General features: G+C 48.1%; 2 protein-coding genes across 2 annotated transcripts in view; one reads left to right on the top strand and one right to left on the bottom strand.

The window, feature by feature from the left end:
• The window catches only part of LOC132572129 (zinc finger protein OZF-like), a 1,123,325-nt gene that overhangs the window by 1,042,930 nt on the left and 61,876 nt on the right, over positions 1-18,519 (top strand). The gene's annotated exons all lie outside the window — the stretch shown is intronic.
• Positions 1-18,519, bottom strand: part of LOC132570915 (paternally-expressed gene 3 protein-like) — a 234,642-nt gene that overhangs the window by 203,698 nt on the left and 12,425 nt on the right. The window contains exons 6-7 of the mRNA XM_060237553.1: positions 1,976-2,049; positions 1,491-1,760 (exon numbers count right to left, since the gene is read on the bottom strand). Of these exons, the coding sequence (XP_060093536.1) occupies positions 1,491-1,760; positions 1,976-2,049 (344 nt within the window). The remainder of the gene's footprint in view (positions 1-1,490; positions 1,761-1,975; positions 2,050-18,519) is intronic.

Raw genomic sequence — 18,519 nt, 5'->3', positions numbered from 1 at the left:
GGGCTAATTTTTAAGGTAAACTCAAACAGGACAATTTATTTATTATGTATTTATTTATTTAATTCCATTTATATCCCGCCCTCCCCGCCAAAGCGGGACTGGTGATCGTCTAAAGCAGGGGTGTCAAACATGCGGCCCAGGGAACAAATCAGGCCCTCAAAGGGCTCCTATCAGGCCCCCGGGCAACTGGCTCTTGTTTGCTTCCTTCTCCCTCTGAGAAAGAGAGAAAGAGGGAAACGAACAATCAAGAATAGCTAAAATCACAATAAAATCAGTTACAGAAACCTCCAATGCAGGGTTATAGGATGGGGGAGACTTGTCTTAGCAATAGTTTGTGCAAAAAGGATCTAGGGGTCTTAGTGGACCATTCGTTGAACACGAGTCAACAGTATGATACGGCGGCTAAAAAGGCAAATGCAATTTTGGGCTGTATCAACAAAAGTCCAGATCGCGTGATGTGACAGTATCGCTTCACTCTGCTCTGGTAAGACCTCACCTGGAGTATTGTGTTCAGTTTTGGGCACCACATTTTAAGAAGGATATAGACAAGCTGGAACGGGTCCAGAGGAGGGCGACAAAGATGGTGAAGGGTCTGGAGACCAAGCCCTATGAGGAAAGGTTGAAGGAGCTGGGGATGTTTAGCCTGGAGAGGAATCAAGTAGAAATGGTCATGTGAAGGTCTTGTCCCTGGAACCTCCAGCTAAAAGGATCAAGTAGAAATGGTCACGTGAAGGGCTTGTCCCTGGCACCTCCAGCTAAAAGAATCAAGTAGAAATGGTCATGTGAAAGTCTTGTCCCTGGAACCTCCAGCTAAAAGGATCAAGTAGAAATGGTCACGTGAAGGGCTTGTCTCTGGCACCTCCAGCTAAAAGGATCAAGTAGTATTCTCACAATTTTATTGCTTCATCTCAGAATTTAAAATAAAAAAAATGTAAATTAAAAACGTAAATAGTTTCAACTTTCTTCATTTCTCCTACAATTCTCTGCTTTTTACATTTTGTGGAGAGTGCACTAGTGGGCAGCTTGTCCAGGGCACCAAAAACCCTGGCACCGCTCCGCCCATTTAGCAGCCCGTGCCACTCTCTCAGGGCACTGGGGTTCCAGCACGTGTGAACAATCCTAGCAGATATATTGCAGCAGTAAGTTTTCCTGAGGTAAACTTTACTTTTTCTTCTGCTGCAATATATCTGTCACAGTCTTGATGGTGCCACAGGTCTCCTTTTGGGTGGGGCTGGGGTGGCCACACCCCTCAGATAGAGCAACAAAATGGGATCTTTGGCCAAAGCTGCTCTCATGGATCTGTGGCTAAAAATATCCTTCCTCTGTGCAACCAGAGGGCTCAGAGCCCATACCGACAGGGGCTCAAACGGAAAGCATAGCTTGCATAAGGTTTCACCTCAGCATGGCTTTGGATGAGGGACACCAACCATTTGTGCCACATTTTGAGCATGCATTCCTGAGTTTTCCCCACACTCACGGCACTTCCTTACCTTCTCTGCCAGACGGGCTCCTTGGGGCGGGGGGGCATTCTGACTGGATCCGTGGCCTCCATCCGAAGCACATCGATGGGGCTTCTCTCCCGCGTGGCTCTTCCGGTGTGTGAGGAGGTCAGAAAGGCAACTGTAGGTTCTCTCACACTGCGAGCACTTGTATATGCGCTCACCTATATGAGTTCTCTCATGCGCCATCAAGGCTGAAGTCCCTTGAAATGGCTGCCCACAATAAGAACAAAAATATGTTTTTTCCACCATTTGAGGGTTCTTGACAAGTCACTGTTCTGTTTGCAGTCTTGGTCCCTCTGTGTTCTTCTATGCCTCAAGAATCTCTCGCTGAACTCTAAATCTCCAGCTTTTGCCTCCCAACCAAGGCTCGTGAGGTTTTTTCTCCACAAGTTCTTTCAAATGGCTTTCTGTCCCCAGTTGAATTTCAGGGCCCCAAAAACAACCCCCTTCAGATCCTTCTAGCAGTGGATCACCAACGGCCCCTCGCTCAGCTCAGATCTCTTCTGCAAACCATCCTCCTCTTTTTCCAGCACTCGGAGATGAGATCCTGGAAAACAAATGGGACATCTTGAGCAACCCCTCCCACAGCAGAGATTACCCCCAAATAGCTCCCCATTCACTGAGGGATTACCCCTCATAGCTCCCCAGAGCCAGTGCGTGCAATAGTGATTATGACCTTGACTAAGGAGGATAGACGTGCCTCTCTATGCAAAGTTATTCCCATCTTAAGCCTGAGAGAGCCAGTTTGGTGTAGTGGTTAAGAGCACAGACTCTGGTCTGGGAGAACTGGGTTTGATTCCTCACTCCTCCACATGCAGCTGCAGGGTGACCTTGGGTCAATCACAATGCCATGCTGGGAATTATTAGGAAGGGAATTGAAAACAAATCAGCCAGTATCATAATGCCCCTGTATATATCGATGGTGCGGTCTCATTTGGAGTACTGTGTGCAATTCTGGTCACTGCACCTCAAAAAGGATATGATAGCATTGGGAAAAGTGCAGAAAAGGGCAACTAGAATGATTAAAGGGTTGGAACACTTTCCCTGTGAAGAAAGGTTAAAACGCTTGGGGCTCTTTAGCTTGGAGAAACATCAACAGCGGGGTGACATGATAGAGATTTACAAGATTATGCATGGGATGAAGAAAGTAGAGAAAAAAGTACTTTTCTCCCTTTCTCACAATACAAGAACTTGTGGGCATTCAATGAAATTGCTGAGCAGTCAGGTTAAAATGGATAAAAGGAAGTACTTCTTCACCCAAAGGGTGATTAACCTGTGGAATTCACTGCCACAGGAGGTGATGGCGGCTGCAAGCATAGCCAGCTTCAAGAGGATAAAGCTTCAAGAGGATTGGATAAAAATATGGAGCAGAGGTCCATCAGTGGCTACTAGCCACAGTGTTTGTGTGTGTATTTGTGTGTGTATGTCTGTGTCACACAGTGTGTGCCACTGTGTGACACAGAGTGTTGGACAGGATGGGCCATGGGCCTGGTCCAACATGGCTCCTCTTATGTTCTTATGTGTGACACAGAGTGTTGGACTGGATGGGCCATGGGCCTGGTCCAACATGGCTCCTCTTATGTTCTTATGTGTGACACAGAGTGTTGGACTGGATGGGCCATGGGCCTGATCCAACATGGCTTCTCTTATGTTCTTATGTGACACAGAGTGTTGGACTGGATGGGCCATTGGCCTGGTCCAACATGGCTCCTCTTATGTTCTTATGATTATGATTAGGTTGATTTTTCTATGTTTTTATGCCTAGTCACAGTTTCTTGGGCATTTCAGTCAGCTGTTTGGGCTGTGACTCCTTCTTGTGTCCTTCTCCCTGAAAGAAGGACCATCTTCCAGAGTCCAGACTATTTTGAAAATATCCTAAGCCAGAAATTGCCAAGGGTAGCTCTCCACATGTTTTTTTTTTGCCTACAACTCCCATCAGCCCCAGCCAGCATGGCCAATGGCTGGGGATGATGGGAGTTGTAGGCAAAAAAAACATCTGGAGAGCTACCGTTGGCCACCGCTGCCCTAAGCCAAGACCTTGAACATCACAGTGCGGCTACGCAGTGGTGCCCTGCTGGAGATGGTGTGAGAAGGGGTTGGCCAGCCCAAATACTTGGTATTTGTGCCAGCCAATCAGCATGAAATGATTCCTCACGTTTGATCCCATCTGGGATTCTTTTCTGATCCTCCTGACCACCAAAGGTGGGTGAGATCTGAACCCTCCCCTCCTGGGAACATGCCCTGGTGTTTCTCCCTGTTGTTCCGCCATGGGGGGGGCGGGGTCTGTAGCTCTCTCACCTGGCAAAAGGATGCCCTTCCTCCCACCCAAACCCCAATGCAGGAAGTATATAGAAATCAGTCCAAATGTCCAAAACATGTATATTCAAAGTCCCAAAGTAGTGTGGTGACAAGCCAATCGATTAAGTACTTGTTTCTTTCCAGTCTTCATCAGAACTGGGACCACTAACAAAAGAAAATATTATACAAAAATCTCAGAAGGACATTCAGAGTGCTGTGCATAATTTGCCTGTGTGATAACATAATTTTGTATAAATTATGAGATTTGACATTCTTTGTATGGACGACTTTGTCTGTTGTATCTGCTGTGGATATAGTTTGTGGTGTTTGTGACTTTTAGCACGTTGCTTAAAAAATATTCACTTTACCTTTAAAAGGTTTGTGTAATGGCAGCTGTAAATGAGATGTCTGCCTTTTTAAACATGTTAGTGGCACCATTAGGGAGCACAAGAAGCCCCATACTGAGGTGAAATTGCTGCTGGAGACGCTCTGCGTCCCTCTTTTTTGAAAATTGTGTAAAAAATCTATATAATTGAATCAATATGTAAGTATGATGTATTTTTTCACTGGAAGAGGGTTGGTGGTGTCTGAATGTCCTTCTGATATTCTTGTATAATATTTTCTTCTGTTAGTGGTCCCAGGCCTGATGAAGACTGGAAAGAAACAAGTACTTAATCGGTTGGCTTGTCACCACACTACTTTGGGACTTGAATGTACATGTTTTGGACATTTGGACCGGTTTCTATACACTTCTTAGTCAATTGGTCACTAGCTTGCGTTTTTTGTTGTGTCAGCAACAGAGGTATCCAGGGGTCATTTTGTAGAAAAGGACACTTGATCTTAGCCAAAAGGCTGAGATGCTGGAGCTCATCTGTGTAACTCACCCCTGATATCACCGGAAGTTGTACTAAATTATATCAGCTCAGCATCTAAATGCTTCTTGAATTAGAATTGTCGTAATCAACCCGACTCCCATCAAACTTTTAAAATTACTTTCTCCTCTGTGGCCACAGTGGCTCGAGGAGGATTTCCATCTGTCTGCTTTATATGTTTGGGTTATTTTCCCATTTGTTCTTGTGGAGAGAAATATGAGAAAGCTTGTCAAATCTTAAGCGTTACAGCGAAATTCTCACCGGGGGTTTGAGCAATGGAGCCCAGAAGCAAGTATTTGGGGCGGGGGGAGAGAGAGAAAGAACACAATAAAATCTAGAGGTTCTGGAGCTGCACTCCTGTAAGCTCCTGCCCAAAATAAGGCCTGGAGGTATCTGAAATGTTCCTCTCCTCTGCTGGTGGCAGCCCCAGCCCCACACTGGGAAAGCATCGGGGTCTTAGGACGGGATTGCAGCTGATTCCAGAGCAGGCTGGACTTCCCTTTCCCTGTGCCCCTTTCTTGCTCATCCCACTCTCCCAAAGAAAGGCCTGCTTTTCTTGGCTGGCTGGTTAGCAGAATTAAAATGGCCGGACAAAAATGTCAGTTTCATATATTTTCATTTTTCTTACATTGAAAGATACTGATTATCGCTGCCCCCCCCCAACAAACACTGCTTACAAGATGGAGCAAAACTGATGCCTAACAGTTTTGCCAACCTCCATAGAATCAGAGTTGGAAGGGACCTCCAGGGTCATCTAGTCCAACCCCCTGCACAATGCAGGAAACTCACAAACACCTCCCCCTAAATTCACAGGATCTTCATTGCTGTCAGATGGCCATCTAGCCTCTGTTTGAAAACCTCCAAGGAAGGAGAGCCCACCACCTCCCGAGGAAGCCTGTTCCACTGAGGAACCGCTCGAACGGTCAGGAAGTTCTTAGAATCATAGAATTATAGACTTGGAAGGGACCTCCAGGATCATCTTGTCCACCCCCCTGCACAATGCAAGAAACTCACAAACACCTCCCCCTAAATTCAGAGGATCTTCATTGCTGTCAGGTGGCCATCTAGCCTCTGTTTGAAAACCTCCAATGAAGGAGAGCCCACCACCTCCCAAGGAAGCCTCTTCCACTGAGGAATCGCTCTAACGGTCAGGAAGTTCTTCCTAATGTTGAGCCGGAAACTCTTTTGATTTAATTTCAACCCATTGGTTTTGGTCCTACCTTCCGGGGCCACGGAAAACAATTCCACACCATCCTCTATATGACAGCCCTTCAAGTACTTCTTGTTGACTCCTGTTCAGCATACGGTCCACTACAACCCCTAGATCATTTTCGCACATACTACTGCTAAGACAAGTCTCCCCCATCCTATAACCACGCATGGGATTTTCCCTACCTAAATGCGGAACTTTCACATTTATCTCTGTTGAAATTCATTTTACTGTTTTCAGCCCCGTTTTCCAGCCTGTCAGGGTCATCCTGTGTCCTGCCTAATCTGCTGCGTTTGCAACCCCTCCCAATTTAGTATCATCGGCCAATTTAATAAGCATTCCCTCGATTCCTTCATCCAAATCATTGACAAAGAGGTTGCACAAAACAGACCCCCGGGACAGATCCTTGAGGCACTCCGCTTGTCACTCCTCTGCAAGGAGATGAGGAACCATTCACAAGGAGGTGGGGCGCCGCCTGAAGCTCCCCCAAAATTGCAGCCCACCTCCAGGGGACAGAACATAAGAGAAGCCATGTTGGATCAGGCCACTGATGGACCTCTGCTCCATATTTTTATCTAAACCCCTCTTGAAGGTGGCTATGCTTGTGGCCACCACCACCTCCTGTGGCAGTGAATTCCACATGCCAATCACCCTTTGGGTGAAGAAGTACTTCCTTTTATCCGTTTTAACCTGACTGCTCAGCAATTTCATCGAAAGCCCACGACTTCTTGTATTGGGAGAAAAGTACTTCTTTCTCTACTTTCTCCACCAGAGGAGAAAATGGCCGGATTTTTTTGGAGGGTGGGGGGGTGCCATCCAGAAGAAGGAGAAGAAGAAGGAGAAGAAGGAGAAGAAGGAGAAGAAGAAGAAGGAGAAGAAGGAGAAGAAGAAGGAGAAGAAGAAGGAGAAGAAGAAGGAGGAGGAGGAGGAGGAGAAGAAGAAGGAGGAGGATAAGAAGGAGGAGAAGAAGGAGGAGAAGAAGGAGAAGAAGAAGGAGAAGAAGAAGGAGAAGAAGGAGAAGAAGAAGGAGAAGAAGAAGAAGAAGGAGGAGGAGGAGGAGGAGGAGAAGAAGAAGAAGGAGGAGGAGGAGAAGAAGGAGGAGAAGGAGGAGAAGAAGGAGGAGAAGGAGAAGAAGAAGAAGAAGAAGATATTGGATTTATATCCCGCCCTCCACTCCGAAGAGTCTCAGAGTGGCTCACAATCTCCTTTCCCTTCCTCCCCCACAACAGACACCCTGTGAGGTGGGTGGGGCTGGAGAGGGCTCTCACAGCAGCTGCCCTTTCAAGGACAACCCCTGCCAGAGCTCTGGCTGACCCAAGGCCATGCCAGCAGGTGCAAGTGGAGGAGTGGGGAATCAAACCCGGTTCTCCCAGATAAGAGTCCGCGCACTTAACCACTACACCAAACTGGCTCTCCAGGAGTGTCCTGCCTTGGCATGATCCCCGGCTTCCTCCCGAGATCTCAACGCACACTTACTTCCAAGCAAACTTTGCAGGGATCCGGCTGCTTTCCCCTGCTGCTGTCGCTGCTTGCTGCAGCTCCCCCTGCAAAAGCAAACCCCTCCCCCAGGCAAAGCCCCTTTCCTCTTTTTCTGCTCCCCCCCCCTTCTCGCTCAGCCTCTCTAGCAAGCAGCTCGGCGGTTTTAACCCTTCCCGTGCTGCAGAGGAAGGCGAAACCTGTCCTGAATGACGCTGGGGTGGCCGGCGGTGATTTTTGCCTACAACTCCCATCAGCCCCAGCCAGCATGGCCAACGGCTGGGGCTGATGGGAGTTGTAGGCAAAAAAAAAAAACATCGGGAGAGCTGCACCCCTGATCTAAGCTGCGGTCAGCCACGCCTCATGCTGCTCAATGGGGCTGCTCGGGTGTAATTCTGCTGCAGGGGGTTGCGCTCCTCCCGGGGTGTTTTGGGCTGCTCAGAGAAAGGAGGCTGCAGCTGGGTTCCCCCTCCTGAGTCCTCCCCCTCCTGGAATAAGGACCGTAAAACTCAATTGGGAGGGTGGACTGGGGGGTGGGTGGCCCCAGGGGTGGCCAACGGTAGCTCTCCAGATGTTTTTTTGCCTACAACTGCCATCAGCCCCAGCCATTGGCCATGCTGGCTGGGGCTGATGGGAGCTGTAGGAAAAAACATCTGGAGAGCCAACGTTCCCTCCCCTTGGGCCGCTAGACATTGGGAGATTCGGGGTCTGGATAAAAGTCAGACCTAAACAGATGTTCACGAATCTGTATGATTTTTACATTGAATCAAAACAAAATCACCATCATATAGTAGAAAGTGTCTTAAACTGGAGAGCCAGTTTGGTGTGGAGAGCCAGTTTGGTGCAGTGGTGAAGTGTGCGGACTCTTATCGGAGAGAACCGGGTTTGATTCCCCCATTCCTCCACTTGCAGCTGCTGGAATGGCCTTGGGTCAGCCATAGCTCTCTTATATGTGAGAACCGGGTTTGATTCCCCACTCCCCCACTTGCAGCTGCTGGAATGTCCTTGGGTCAGCCATAGCTCTCTTACCTGAGAGAACCGGATTTGATTTCCCACTCCTCCACTTGCAGCTGCTGGAATGGCCTTGGGTCAGCCATAGCTCTTGTAGGAGTTGTCCTTGAAAGGGCAGCTGCTGTGAGAGCTCTCTCAGCCCCACCCACCAGGGTGTCTGTTGTGGGGGAGGAAGATAATAATATAATAATAATAATAATAAATTTTATTTATATCCCGCCCTCCCCGCCTAGGCAGGCTCAGGGCGGCTGACAACAGTTCGATAAAATTATACAATATAAAATATACAATATAAGGTAATTTAAAACAACATTTAAGTTATACATTGATTTAAAACAACAATCTAAAACCAGTTCCAAATGTCTGGATCATTCCATAGTTTAAACGGCGGATAAAGGAGATTGTGAGCCATTCTGAGATTTGGAGTGGAGGGCGGGATATAAATCCAATTTCTTCTTCTTCTATAGATACCACCACAAAAAATCACGCCTCCACAGATTCGTGGTGCCCCAGCATTGCAAAAACATGGTTCCAAAGCACAGACCCTCAGGAATTCACATGGTTTTTACACTGAAATGACATCAAAGAAACAATCATGCTGTAGACCATGTCTTAAACTATAGGCAGAACCACAAAAATCATCCCTCCATGGATTTGTGGCACCACAACCATGGGAAAACATGTTTCTAAAGCACAGGTCCTCATGGAACCTCAGGATTTTTGCTTTGCGCCACCCCAACATCAGCACCAAATCATGTATCTTGGCCATTGGCAGAGACTGCACCCCAGAAATCGTGGGTCCACAGCTTCGTGGCAACACCATGGAGCAAAAACATAGTTTTTAACCACAGATCCTCAGGGATCCTCATGATTTTTGCTTCAGATCACCCCAAGCTCATTATCAAAAAACATATTGTGTCCATAGACAGAGCTTGGAGTATAGAAATCGTGGCTCCATGGCCTCATGGCAACACCATGTAGCCAAAACGAGGTTCTAGACCACGAATCCTCACAGATCTTCATGATTTCTGCATTGAGTCATCTCAAGCTCACCATCAAATAAGATATGTTCATGGGCAGAGATCACACCTCAGAAATCACAGATCTACAGATTCATAGAATCACCATGGAGCCAAAACAAGGTCCCAGACCATGGATCCTTATGATTTTTGCTTTGGGTGACCCCAAGCTCACCATCAAATCACACATTGTGTCCATAGTGAGCTTGAACCCCAGAAATCACAGATCCACATTTTGACATACTACTGTTTTGTTGCTTTTGCACGCTCATGCTACTCAGATCAAAGGTTTGCTCAATTTGTTAATTTTACTATTCTGTCATTATACCATTTTACATTCTAAACCACTGCCTACCAGATACTTTTACTTCACTGCCATTGGTTCTTAAATCTGTACCATGTTGCAGTCTGGGCCACTGCCCACCAGCTCTGTGTGGCTCTGCGCAGCTGTGTATGGCTTTGCTCACTGTGCTGGATTCCTCGTCTGACGAAGTGTGCTTAAGAGCACACGAAAGCTTACGTTCTAAATAAAAATTGGTTGGTCTTAAAGGTGCCATTTGACTCCTGCTTTGTTCAACTGCCTCAGACCAACACGGCTTCCCGCTTGGATCTATCTACACGATTACCATCAGGAAAGAGGAGCCGCCTATATCGAAGTGGTACAGCACCATGGAATGCTTTAATGGTAATTGTATTTTATTGGTTTTAAACGGTAAATATAAACGTCTGAACTGACTGTTAGCTGCCCTGAGTCCGCTTGCGGGGAGGGCGGGATAGAAATTTAAGGCAATAAACAAACAAACAAACAGGATGACAGTGGTTTTATTTAATTTCAGTGTAAAAACCATATGAATTCAGAAAGATCCTTGTAGATCTGGCTTTTACTTTCCCCCCTGTATTATGGGATTATTCATATTGTATGAATATCATATGAATCAAAAGAGCCCCATGGCGCAGTGGTAAAGCTGCAGTACTGCAGTCGGAGCCCTCTGCTCACGACCTGAGTTGGATCCCTGGTGAAAGCTGGGTTTTCAGGTAGCCGGCTCGAGGTTGACTCAGCCTTCCATCCTTCTGAGGTCGGTAAAATGAGTTCCCTGCTTGCTGGGGGGGAGGGATGCGTAAATGACTGGGGAAGGCAAGGGCAAACCACCCCGTAAAGTCTGCCGTGAAAATAATGTGAAAGCGACGTTACCCCCAGAGTCGGAAACGACTGGTGCTTGCACAGGGGACGACCTTTTACCTTTTTAGCATATGGATTTTTTTGTGTACATCAGAAACCATTTAAAAGGAACAAGGATTAGATAAAAATATGGAGCAGAGGTCCATCAGTGGCTGTTAGCCAGAGTGTGAATATATATATAAAATTTTGGCCACTGTGTGATACAGAGTGTTGGACTGGATGGGCCATTGGCCTGATCCAACAGGGCTTCTCTTATGTTCTTATGTGACTCAGAGTGTTGGACTGGATGGGCCATTGGCCTGATCCAACAGGGCTTCTCTTATGTTCTTATGTGACTCAAAGTGTTGGACTGGAGGGGCCACTGGCCTGATCCAACAGGGCTTCTCTTATGTTCTTATCTGACACAGAGTGTTGGACTGGAGGGGCCACTGGCCTGATCCAACAGGGCTTCTCTTATGTTCTTATGTGACACAGAGTGTTGGACTGGATGGGCCATTGGCCTGATCCAACAGGGCTTCTCTTATGTTCTTATGTGACTCAGAGTGTTGGACTGGATGGGCCATTGGCCTGATCCAACAGGGCTTCTCTTATGTTCTTATGTGACTCAAAGTGTTGGACTGGAGGGGCCACTGGCCTGATCCAACAGGGCTTCTCTTATGTTCTTATCTGACACAGAGTGTTGGACTGGAGGGGCCACTGGCCTGATCCAACAGGGCTTCTCTTATGTTCTTATGTGACACAGAGTGTAGGACTGGATGGGCCACTGGCCTGATCCAACAGGGCTTCTCTTATGTTCTTATCTGACACAGAGTGTTGGACTGGAGGGGCCACTGGCCTGATCCAACAGGGCTTCTCTTATGTTCTTACGTGACTCAGAGTGTTGGACTGGAGGGGCCATTGGCCTGATCCAGCATGGCTTCTCTTATGTTCTTATGTGACTCAGAGTGTTGGACTGGATGGGCCATTGGCCTGATCCAACATGGCTTCTCTTATGTTCTTGTGTGACACAGAGTGTTGGACTGGATGGGCCATTGGCCTGATCCAGCATGGCTTCTCTTATGTTCTTCTGTGACACAGAGTGTTGGACTGGAGGGGCCACTGGTCTGATCCAGCATGGCTTCTCTTATGTTCTTATGTGACTCAGAGTGTTGGACTGGATGGGCCATTGGCCTGATCCAACAGGGCTTCTCTTATGTTCTTATGTGACTCAAAGTGTTGGACTGGAGGGGCCACTGGCCTGATCCAACAGGGCTTCTCTTATGTGACTCAGAGTGTTGGACTGGATGGGCCATTGGCCTGATCCAACAGGGCTTCTCTTATGTTCTTATGTGACTCAAAGTGTTGGACTGGAGGGGCCACTGGCCTGATCCAACAGGGCTTCTCTTATGTTCTTATGTGACACAGAGTGTTGGACTGGATGGGCCATTGGCCTGATCCAACAGGGCTTCTCTTATGTTCTTATGTGACTCAGAGTGTTGGACTGGATGGGCCATTGGCCTGATCCAACAGGGCTTCTCTTATGTTCTTATGTGACTCAAAGTGTTGGACTGGAGGGGCCACTGGCCTGATCCAACAGGGCTTCTCTTATGTTCTTATCTGACACAGAGTATTGGACTGGAGGGGCCACTGGCCTGATCCAACAGGGCTTCTCTTATGTTCTTATGTGACACAGAGTGTAGGACTGGATGGGCCACTGGCCTGATCCAACAGGGCTTCTCTTATGTTCTTATCTGACACAGAGTGTTGGACTGGAGGGGCCACTGGCCTGATCCAACAGGGCTTCTCTTATGTTCTTACGTGACTCAGAGTGTTGGACTGGATGGGCCATTGGCCTGATCCAGCATGGCTTCTCTTATGTTCTTATGTGACTCAGAGTGTTGGACTGGATGGGCCATTGGCCTGATCCAACATGGCTTCTCTTATGTTCTTATGTGACACAGAGTGTTGGACTGGATGGGCCATTGGCCTGATCCAGCATGGCTTCTCTTATGTTCTTCTGTGACACAGAGTGTTGGACTGGAGGGGCCACTGGCCTGATCCAGCATGGCTTCTCTTATGTTCTTATGTGACTCAGAGTGTTGGACTGGATGGGCCACTGGCCTGATCCAACATGGCTTCTCTTATGTTCTTAAGGATTACACTTCATATCGATGAAAGTCGTAGCATGACATCTGCTATTTTGAAGATTGCTGTGAGTGGACTCTGCATTGGAGATTTGGGTTTGTGTACTATTGTGTACTTTAACCTAAGGACAGGCTTATTCACCCCTCTCCTCCCCCCCTTTTTTTACATTCTTATGTGCCTGCCTGTGCGTTTGTGTCCTTTGGTTTTGTGTAAAATTTGTTATTAATCTCTCCATTTGACTTAAACTTAGTAACTAAGGGGACGGTGGCTCAGTGGTAGAGCATCTGCTTGGGAAGCAGAAGGTCCCAGGTTCAATCCCCGGCATCTCCAAAAAAGGGTCCAGGCAAAGAGGTGTGAAAAACCTCAGCTTGAGACCCTGGAGAGCCGCTGCCAGTCTGAGAAGGCAATACTGACTTTGATGGACCAAGGGTCTGATCCAGTAGAAGGCAGCTTCATATGTTCAACATCGCCACAGTTGTTTTTTTATTTTCATTTATACTCCCCTGGAAGTTGTCAACCATGTCCCAATTGCAGCACCTTGGCCGTCTTCTATCTTTTCCAGCCCCCCCCCCCCCTCCTCCAGCCCAGGCCCTGCTAGGGGCATACCCCAGCAGTGCCCAAATGCATAGCACCAGCCAAAGGGGGCCAAACCCAAATCCAACCCCCCCCCCCCAAAAAAAAACTAGGCTGGGCTTCCCTTGGCCTTCCCAGCCAAGAAGGCAGAATGCAAACGCTCCCCCCATCTCCCCCAAGGGCAGCCCCCCCCCCCCTTACTTGGTCAGCAGAGCTCAGACAAGGATGCGCTGCTAGGGATATACCCCTGCCATAGATGTGTGTGGGGCTGGAAACAACAAGCAACGCCATTGGCTGCACTCCCTGACATGAGATTGATGGGAGGGGGGGGGAATGTTTTAGTTTAGTTTATTTGTAATTTGTATCCCGCCCTTCCCACCAGGTGGCTCAGGGCGGCTTACAGGCGTTCAGTAGAAGGGAGAGGTTTGTTCCTTGGGAGGAGGAAACCATAGAAGCCAGCAGCGTCCTGGAGGGAAAACGTGTGTGTGTGCATGTGTGTGTGTCCTGGGAAGGATATTGTGGGCTATTGTGTACTTTGGCCTAAGGACAGGCTTATTCCACCCCCCCCCCCACCACCATCTTTTGGATTTTTACATTCTTATGTGCCTGCTGCGTGTTTGTGTCCTTTGCACGAGCTGTGTATTTCAGTTTCACAGGTGGAAAAATAATCTCTGTCCTGTTGTTTCAGAGGCACAACTCAGAGTCTTTTTTATTATTCTGTTGTTGTTTGGAACTGCCACTTTTAACTGCTTAGGTCAAAGGTGGCCAAACTGGCTTAAGGTTAGAGCCAAATAGGTTACATGTCAGATGTCTGAGAGACGCAAGACATGAGCAAACATTATACACATGTCTTTCTTTTAATACTTTCTTTGCACAGAAAAAGCCGCCCCGTGGCGCAGAGTGGTAAAGCAGCAGTACTGCATTACTGTGGTCTGAACTCTCTGCTCACGACCTGAGTTCGATCCCAGCAGAAGCTGGTTCAGGTAGCCAGCCCAAGGTTGACGCAGCCTCCCATCCTTCCGAGGTCGGTCAAATGATACCCAGCTTGCTGGGGGGAAAGTGTAAAAGACTGGGGAAGGCAATGGCAAACCACCCTGTAAAAAGACTGCCATGAAAACGTGAAAGCAACGCCACCCCAGAGTTGGAAACGACTGGTGCTTGCACAGGGGACCTTTCCTTTCCTTTCTGCACAGAAAGATAAATGCATATGTATGCGCTTAACATGACCATGCTAGAAGGAGACTTTAAAAAAAAAAAGTTGGGAATAACAGTCCCCATAAGACCAGCACAGAGAAAGGTTAGGGAATTCAAAGTCAAAATAATCTTTAATGGCATACAATTTGACAACCAACCAATGGCCAGCAATAGAACAATAATCAAGAGCCATTGTTGGTACAATCTATCCTCTTAGAGGCAAAATACAAAAACTTGGCGACCCACTTCGATTGTACCAACACAATGGCTGAAGAGGAAAAAAAATGTGTCTTATGTTCATCAGGCTGATTTTCCTGTTTTCTCAGTAAAGGCTCTAAATACAAAGCACAGAGGTCACGATAACAGGAATAGAAAAACACATACTCTAGAGATTCTATTTCTTCGTCACCGCAAGCACATAATGTATCACAATATGGGATTTGATGAAACCTCCCATACAGCACCGCAGAGGTTAACACATTAAAGTGGGCTTGCATATAGGCTCTTCGAAGAAGCAAAAAAACTCCAACACCCCCCCCACCCCAATTCTGCTATACACCTTTGGGGGAAAGTCCATGTTAGGGAATTATTTTTTGGCACCAGTGGGAGAAGGAAACACACAGGCACCGTATAAATCTCTCACTTCCATTTCCATCAGTATGTATCTCTCTTTGCTGTGACACCTAGGTGAGTAAATGCAGCTCCTCCAAGAGCTATGAAACTAAGGGAGGAAACTGGTATGGCCCCCTTAATTCCATCCCTCCTTCCAGTGGCTCTTTCAGCTCTTGCACTGTAATAATAATAATAATAAACTTTTATTTGTATCCCGCCCTCCCCACCGAAGCAGGCTCAGGGCGGCTAACAAGACATGGTATACCATGATTTACATAAAACAATTTTAAAATACAGTTAGTACATACATTTAAAAAGTTACAAAAAGTTTCGTTGCTCTCTTTTTGTTGAGAACAATGACAATAAATTTATCTATCTATAAAAGTTATAAACTACAATAAATTAGGTGCTATGCTCAGTAGATGTATTTCGATGGCTAGATATCGCTTTCAGGGCTCCTTATATGCTTGCAGAAAGAGGGTGGTTTTGCAAGCCCTGCGGAACTGATTAAAGTCCCGCAGGGCTCACACTTCCTCCGGTAATTGATTAGACCAGTGGGGGGCCATTACGGAGAAGGCCTGCTCTCTTGTTACTCTCAATTTGGCCTCCTTTGGTCCAGGGATCCTTAAAAGGCTTTGGGAGCTAGATCTTAGTGCTCTCTGGGGAACGTGTGGGGAGAGGCGGTCCCTAAGGTAGGCAGGGCCTCGGCCATATAGGGCTTTAAAGGTAATAACCAGCACCTTGTAGCGGACTCGGAATATAATTGGAAGCCAGTGCAGTTCCTTCAGCCCAGGCTGTACGTGTTCCGAGGTAGTCCCAGTAGCAGCCTGGCCGCCGCATTCTGCACTAGCTGCAACTTCCGAGTTCGGCACAAGGGCAGCCCCATGTAGAGGGCATTACAGTAGTCTAGTCTCGAGGTGACCGTTGCATGGATCACTGTTGCTAGGTCGCTACGTTCTAGGAAGGGGGCCAACTGTCTTGCTCTTCTAAGATGGAAGAAGGCGGATTTCGCAGTGGCAGCTATCTGTGCCTCCATTGTCAGGGAGGATTCCAGTAGCACTCCCAGGCTCTTGACCCTGCGCACTGGTATCAGTGACGCACCGTCAAAGGCCGGTAGGGAGATCTCCCCTCCCAGCCCGCAGCGGTCCATGCAAAGGACCTCTGTCTTCGCTGGGTTCAGCTTCAGCCCACTCAGCCTGTCTTTCACCTCTAGGTCCCTGGGTGACCTGTGTGGTGGTGAAGTGCTTGCAAGCCTGCCTATTTCCCCCCCCTTCACACGTGGTGGAAATAATCTGCCTGTCTATGGGTCAGTGCTCAGAGGCTGACTGTGGTCCCAGTGCTAAGCAAGTGTGCCTGAGTAAGCTTGCATTAAGTTCCTCCTTGACCTCTGAGAGCTGCACAATATGCGTGAAAGAACCACGTGTGGCTCCCAAGCCACAGTTTGGACACCCCCGGCTTAGGTTTTACCAGCTGCTTTAGTCCAGTCTCAGCTATACTTACGACCAGCGACTGAGGCATCTTCTTCTTCTGTATTTTCATACGTGCATATGTGTGTGTGTGCATCTGAAGGCCATGACGACCTCTGGTGTCTGACCCCTGCTGGGGGCCTGGAGTATATCCAGGGAGGTAGCTAAATAAAGCCTGCCAACGCTTCCCAACTGCTGGTATTCCAAGGAGGTCTCCCATCCAAGTCCTTGCCAGAGTCCACCCTGCTCGGCTTCTGAGATCTGACAAGATCAAGCTTGCCGGGGCTCTCCCACTCAGGGCCCAGTTCCTTCTGCATCTTGACTCTAACTGGCCTTTCCTGGCAATTAACCCTCCGCCCACCCTCTTTCTACCTAGATGTACGGCAGAGGTGTCAAACATGTAGCCTGGGGGCTGAATCAGGCCCTCAGAGAGCTCCTATCAGGCCCCTGAGCAACTGAAGAAGACAACGACCTTGGATTTATATTCTGCCTTCCACTCAAGAGTCTCAGAGCGGCTCACAATCTCCTTTATCTCCCTCCCCGACAACAGACACCCTGTGAGGTGGGTGGGGCTGGAGAGGCTCTCACAGCAGCTGCCCTTTCAAGGACAGAGGCTCAGAGCGGCATACAATCTCCTTTCCCTTCCTCCCCCACAACAGACACCCTGTGAGGTGGGTGGGGCTGAGAGGGCTCTCACAGCAGCTGCCCTTTCAAGGACAGAGGCTCAGAGCGGCTCACAATCTCCTTTCCCTCCCTCCCCCACAACAGACACCCTGTGAGGTGGGTGGGGCTGAGAGGACTCTCACAGCAGCTGCCCTTTCAAGGACAACCTCTGCCAGAGCTATGGCTGACCCAAGGCCATGCCAGCAGGTGCAAGTGGAGGAGTGGGAAATCAAATCCGGTTCTCCCAGATAAGGGTCCACACACTTAACCACTACACCAAACTGGCTGTCATCTGCTTCCTTCTCCCTCTTTCTTGCTTCCCTCTGCATAACAGCTCTCTTTGCAAGGCCTGCTCAGTTGCACGGAAGCTAAAGAGCAAAACCTCTATTTTCTCCACTGGCTGAGGCTCTTATCTTGGGGAGGAAGGGGGGGAGGGAAAAGCTTGCTTTGCCAGGCTATCACAATCACACAGCAGAACTACTGAGCTAAACCTCTCTTCCTTCTATTGGCTGAGGCTCCTCTCCTTCCTGGTCCCCTGGGGAAGGCAGGAAAGAGCCAGAGCTTTCTTTGCCCAGTTCCCCGGGTCCCATGGGAGAGATACAAAGGAAGCACCTTTAAGAACCATGAGTGCTAACGTTTTAAGCATGATTTTAAGTTTTTTGAAAAAAACTCTTTGTGTTTGTCTGTGTGTTTGTCTGTGTCTGTTGTGGGGAAGGGAAAGGAGATTGTAAGCCGCTCTGAGCCTCTGTCCTTGAAAGGGCAGCTGCTGTGAGAGCCCTCTCAGCCCCACCCACCTCACAGGGTGTCTGTTGTGGGGGAGGAAGGGAAAGGAGATTGTGAGCCGCTCTAAGATTCTTGGGAGTGGAGGGTGGAAAATAAATCCAATATCATCTTCTTTCAAAGCTCCCAACATTAAAATTGTGTCTTCCATGTGCGGGTTCTCAGTTGCCATCAAAGAGCGCCTCTGCAGCAGAATCTCTTTCCACAGTCTGAAAATTCAAAAGGTTTCTGCCTTATATCAGCTCATATATGGTTTTGAAAATTGTCACACTGACTGAATCACTTCATAATCTGCGCTCAAAAATTTTCTCCCCACTTGTGGGTTCTTCGATGCAGTTGAAGAGTGCCACTCTAACTGAATTTCCTCTCACACTCTAAGCATTGAAAAGGTTTCTCCTGTTTGGATTCTCCGATGCATTACTCTGTCCTCACTTCTTCTGGGGCCTGTCCAATCGCCTGCTCCACTAACCCTCATTGGACCCTCTGGGATGAGAGCTGCCACTGCAGTAGTGGAGACTGATGGGCAAACAGCTTATTAG

This window comes from Heteronotia binoei, chromosome 5 (genome assembly GCF_032191835.1).
Source record: "Heteronotia binoei isolate CCM8104 ecotype False Entrance Well chromosome 5, APGP_CSIRO_Hbin_v1, whole genome shotgun sequence".
NCBI classification, from domain to species: domain Eukaryota; kingdom Metazoa; phylum Chordata; class Lepidosauria; order Squamata; family Gekkonidae; genus Heteronotia; species Heteronotia binoei.
The sequence above is the reverse complement of the archived record's forward strand: the minus strand, read 5'-3'. Positions and strand labels throughout refer to the sequence as shown.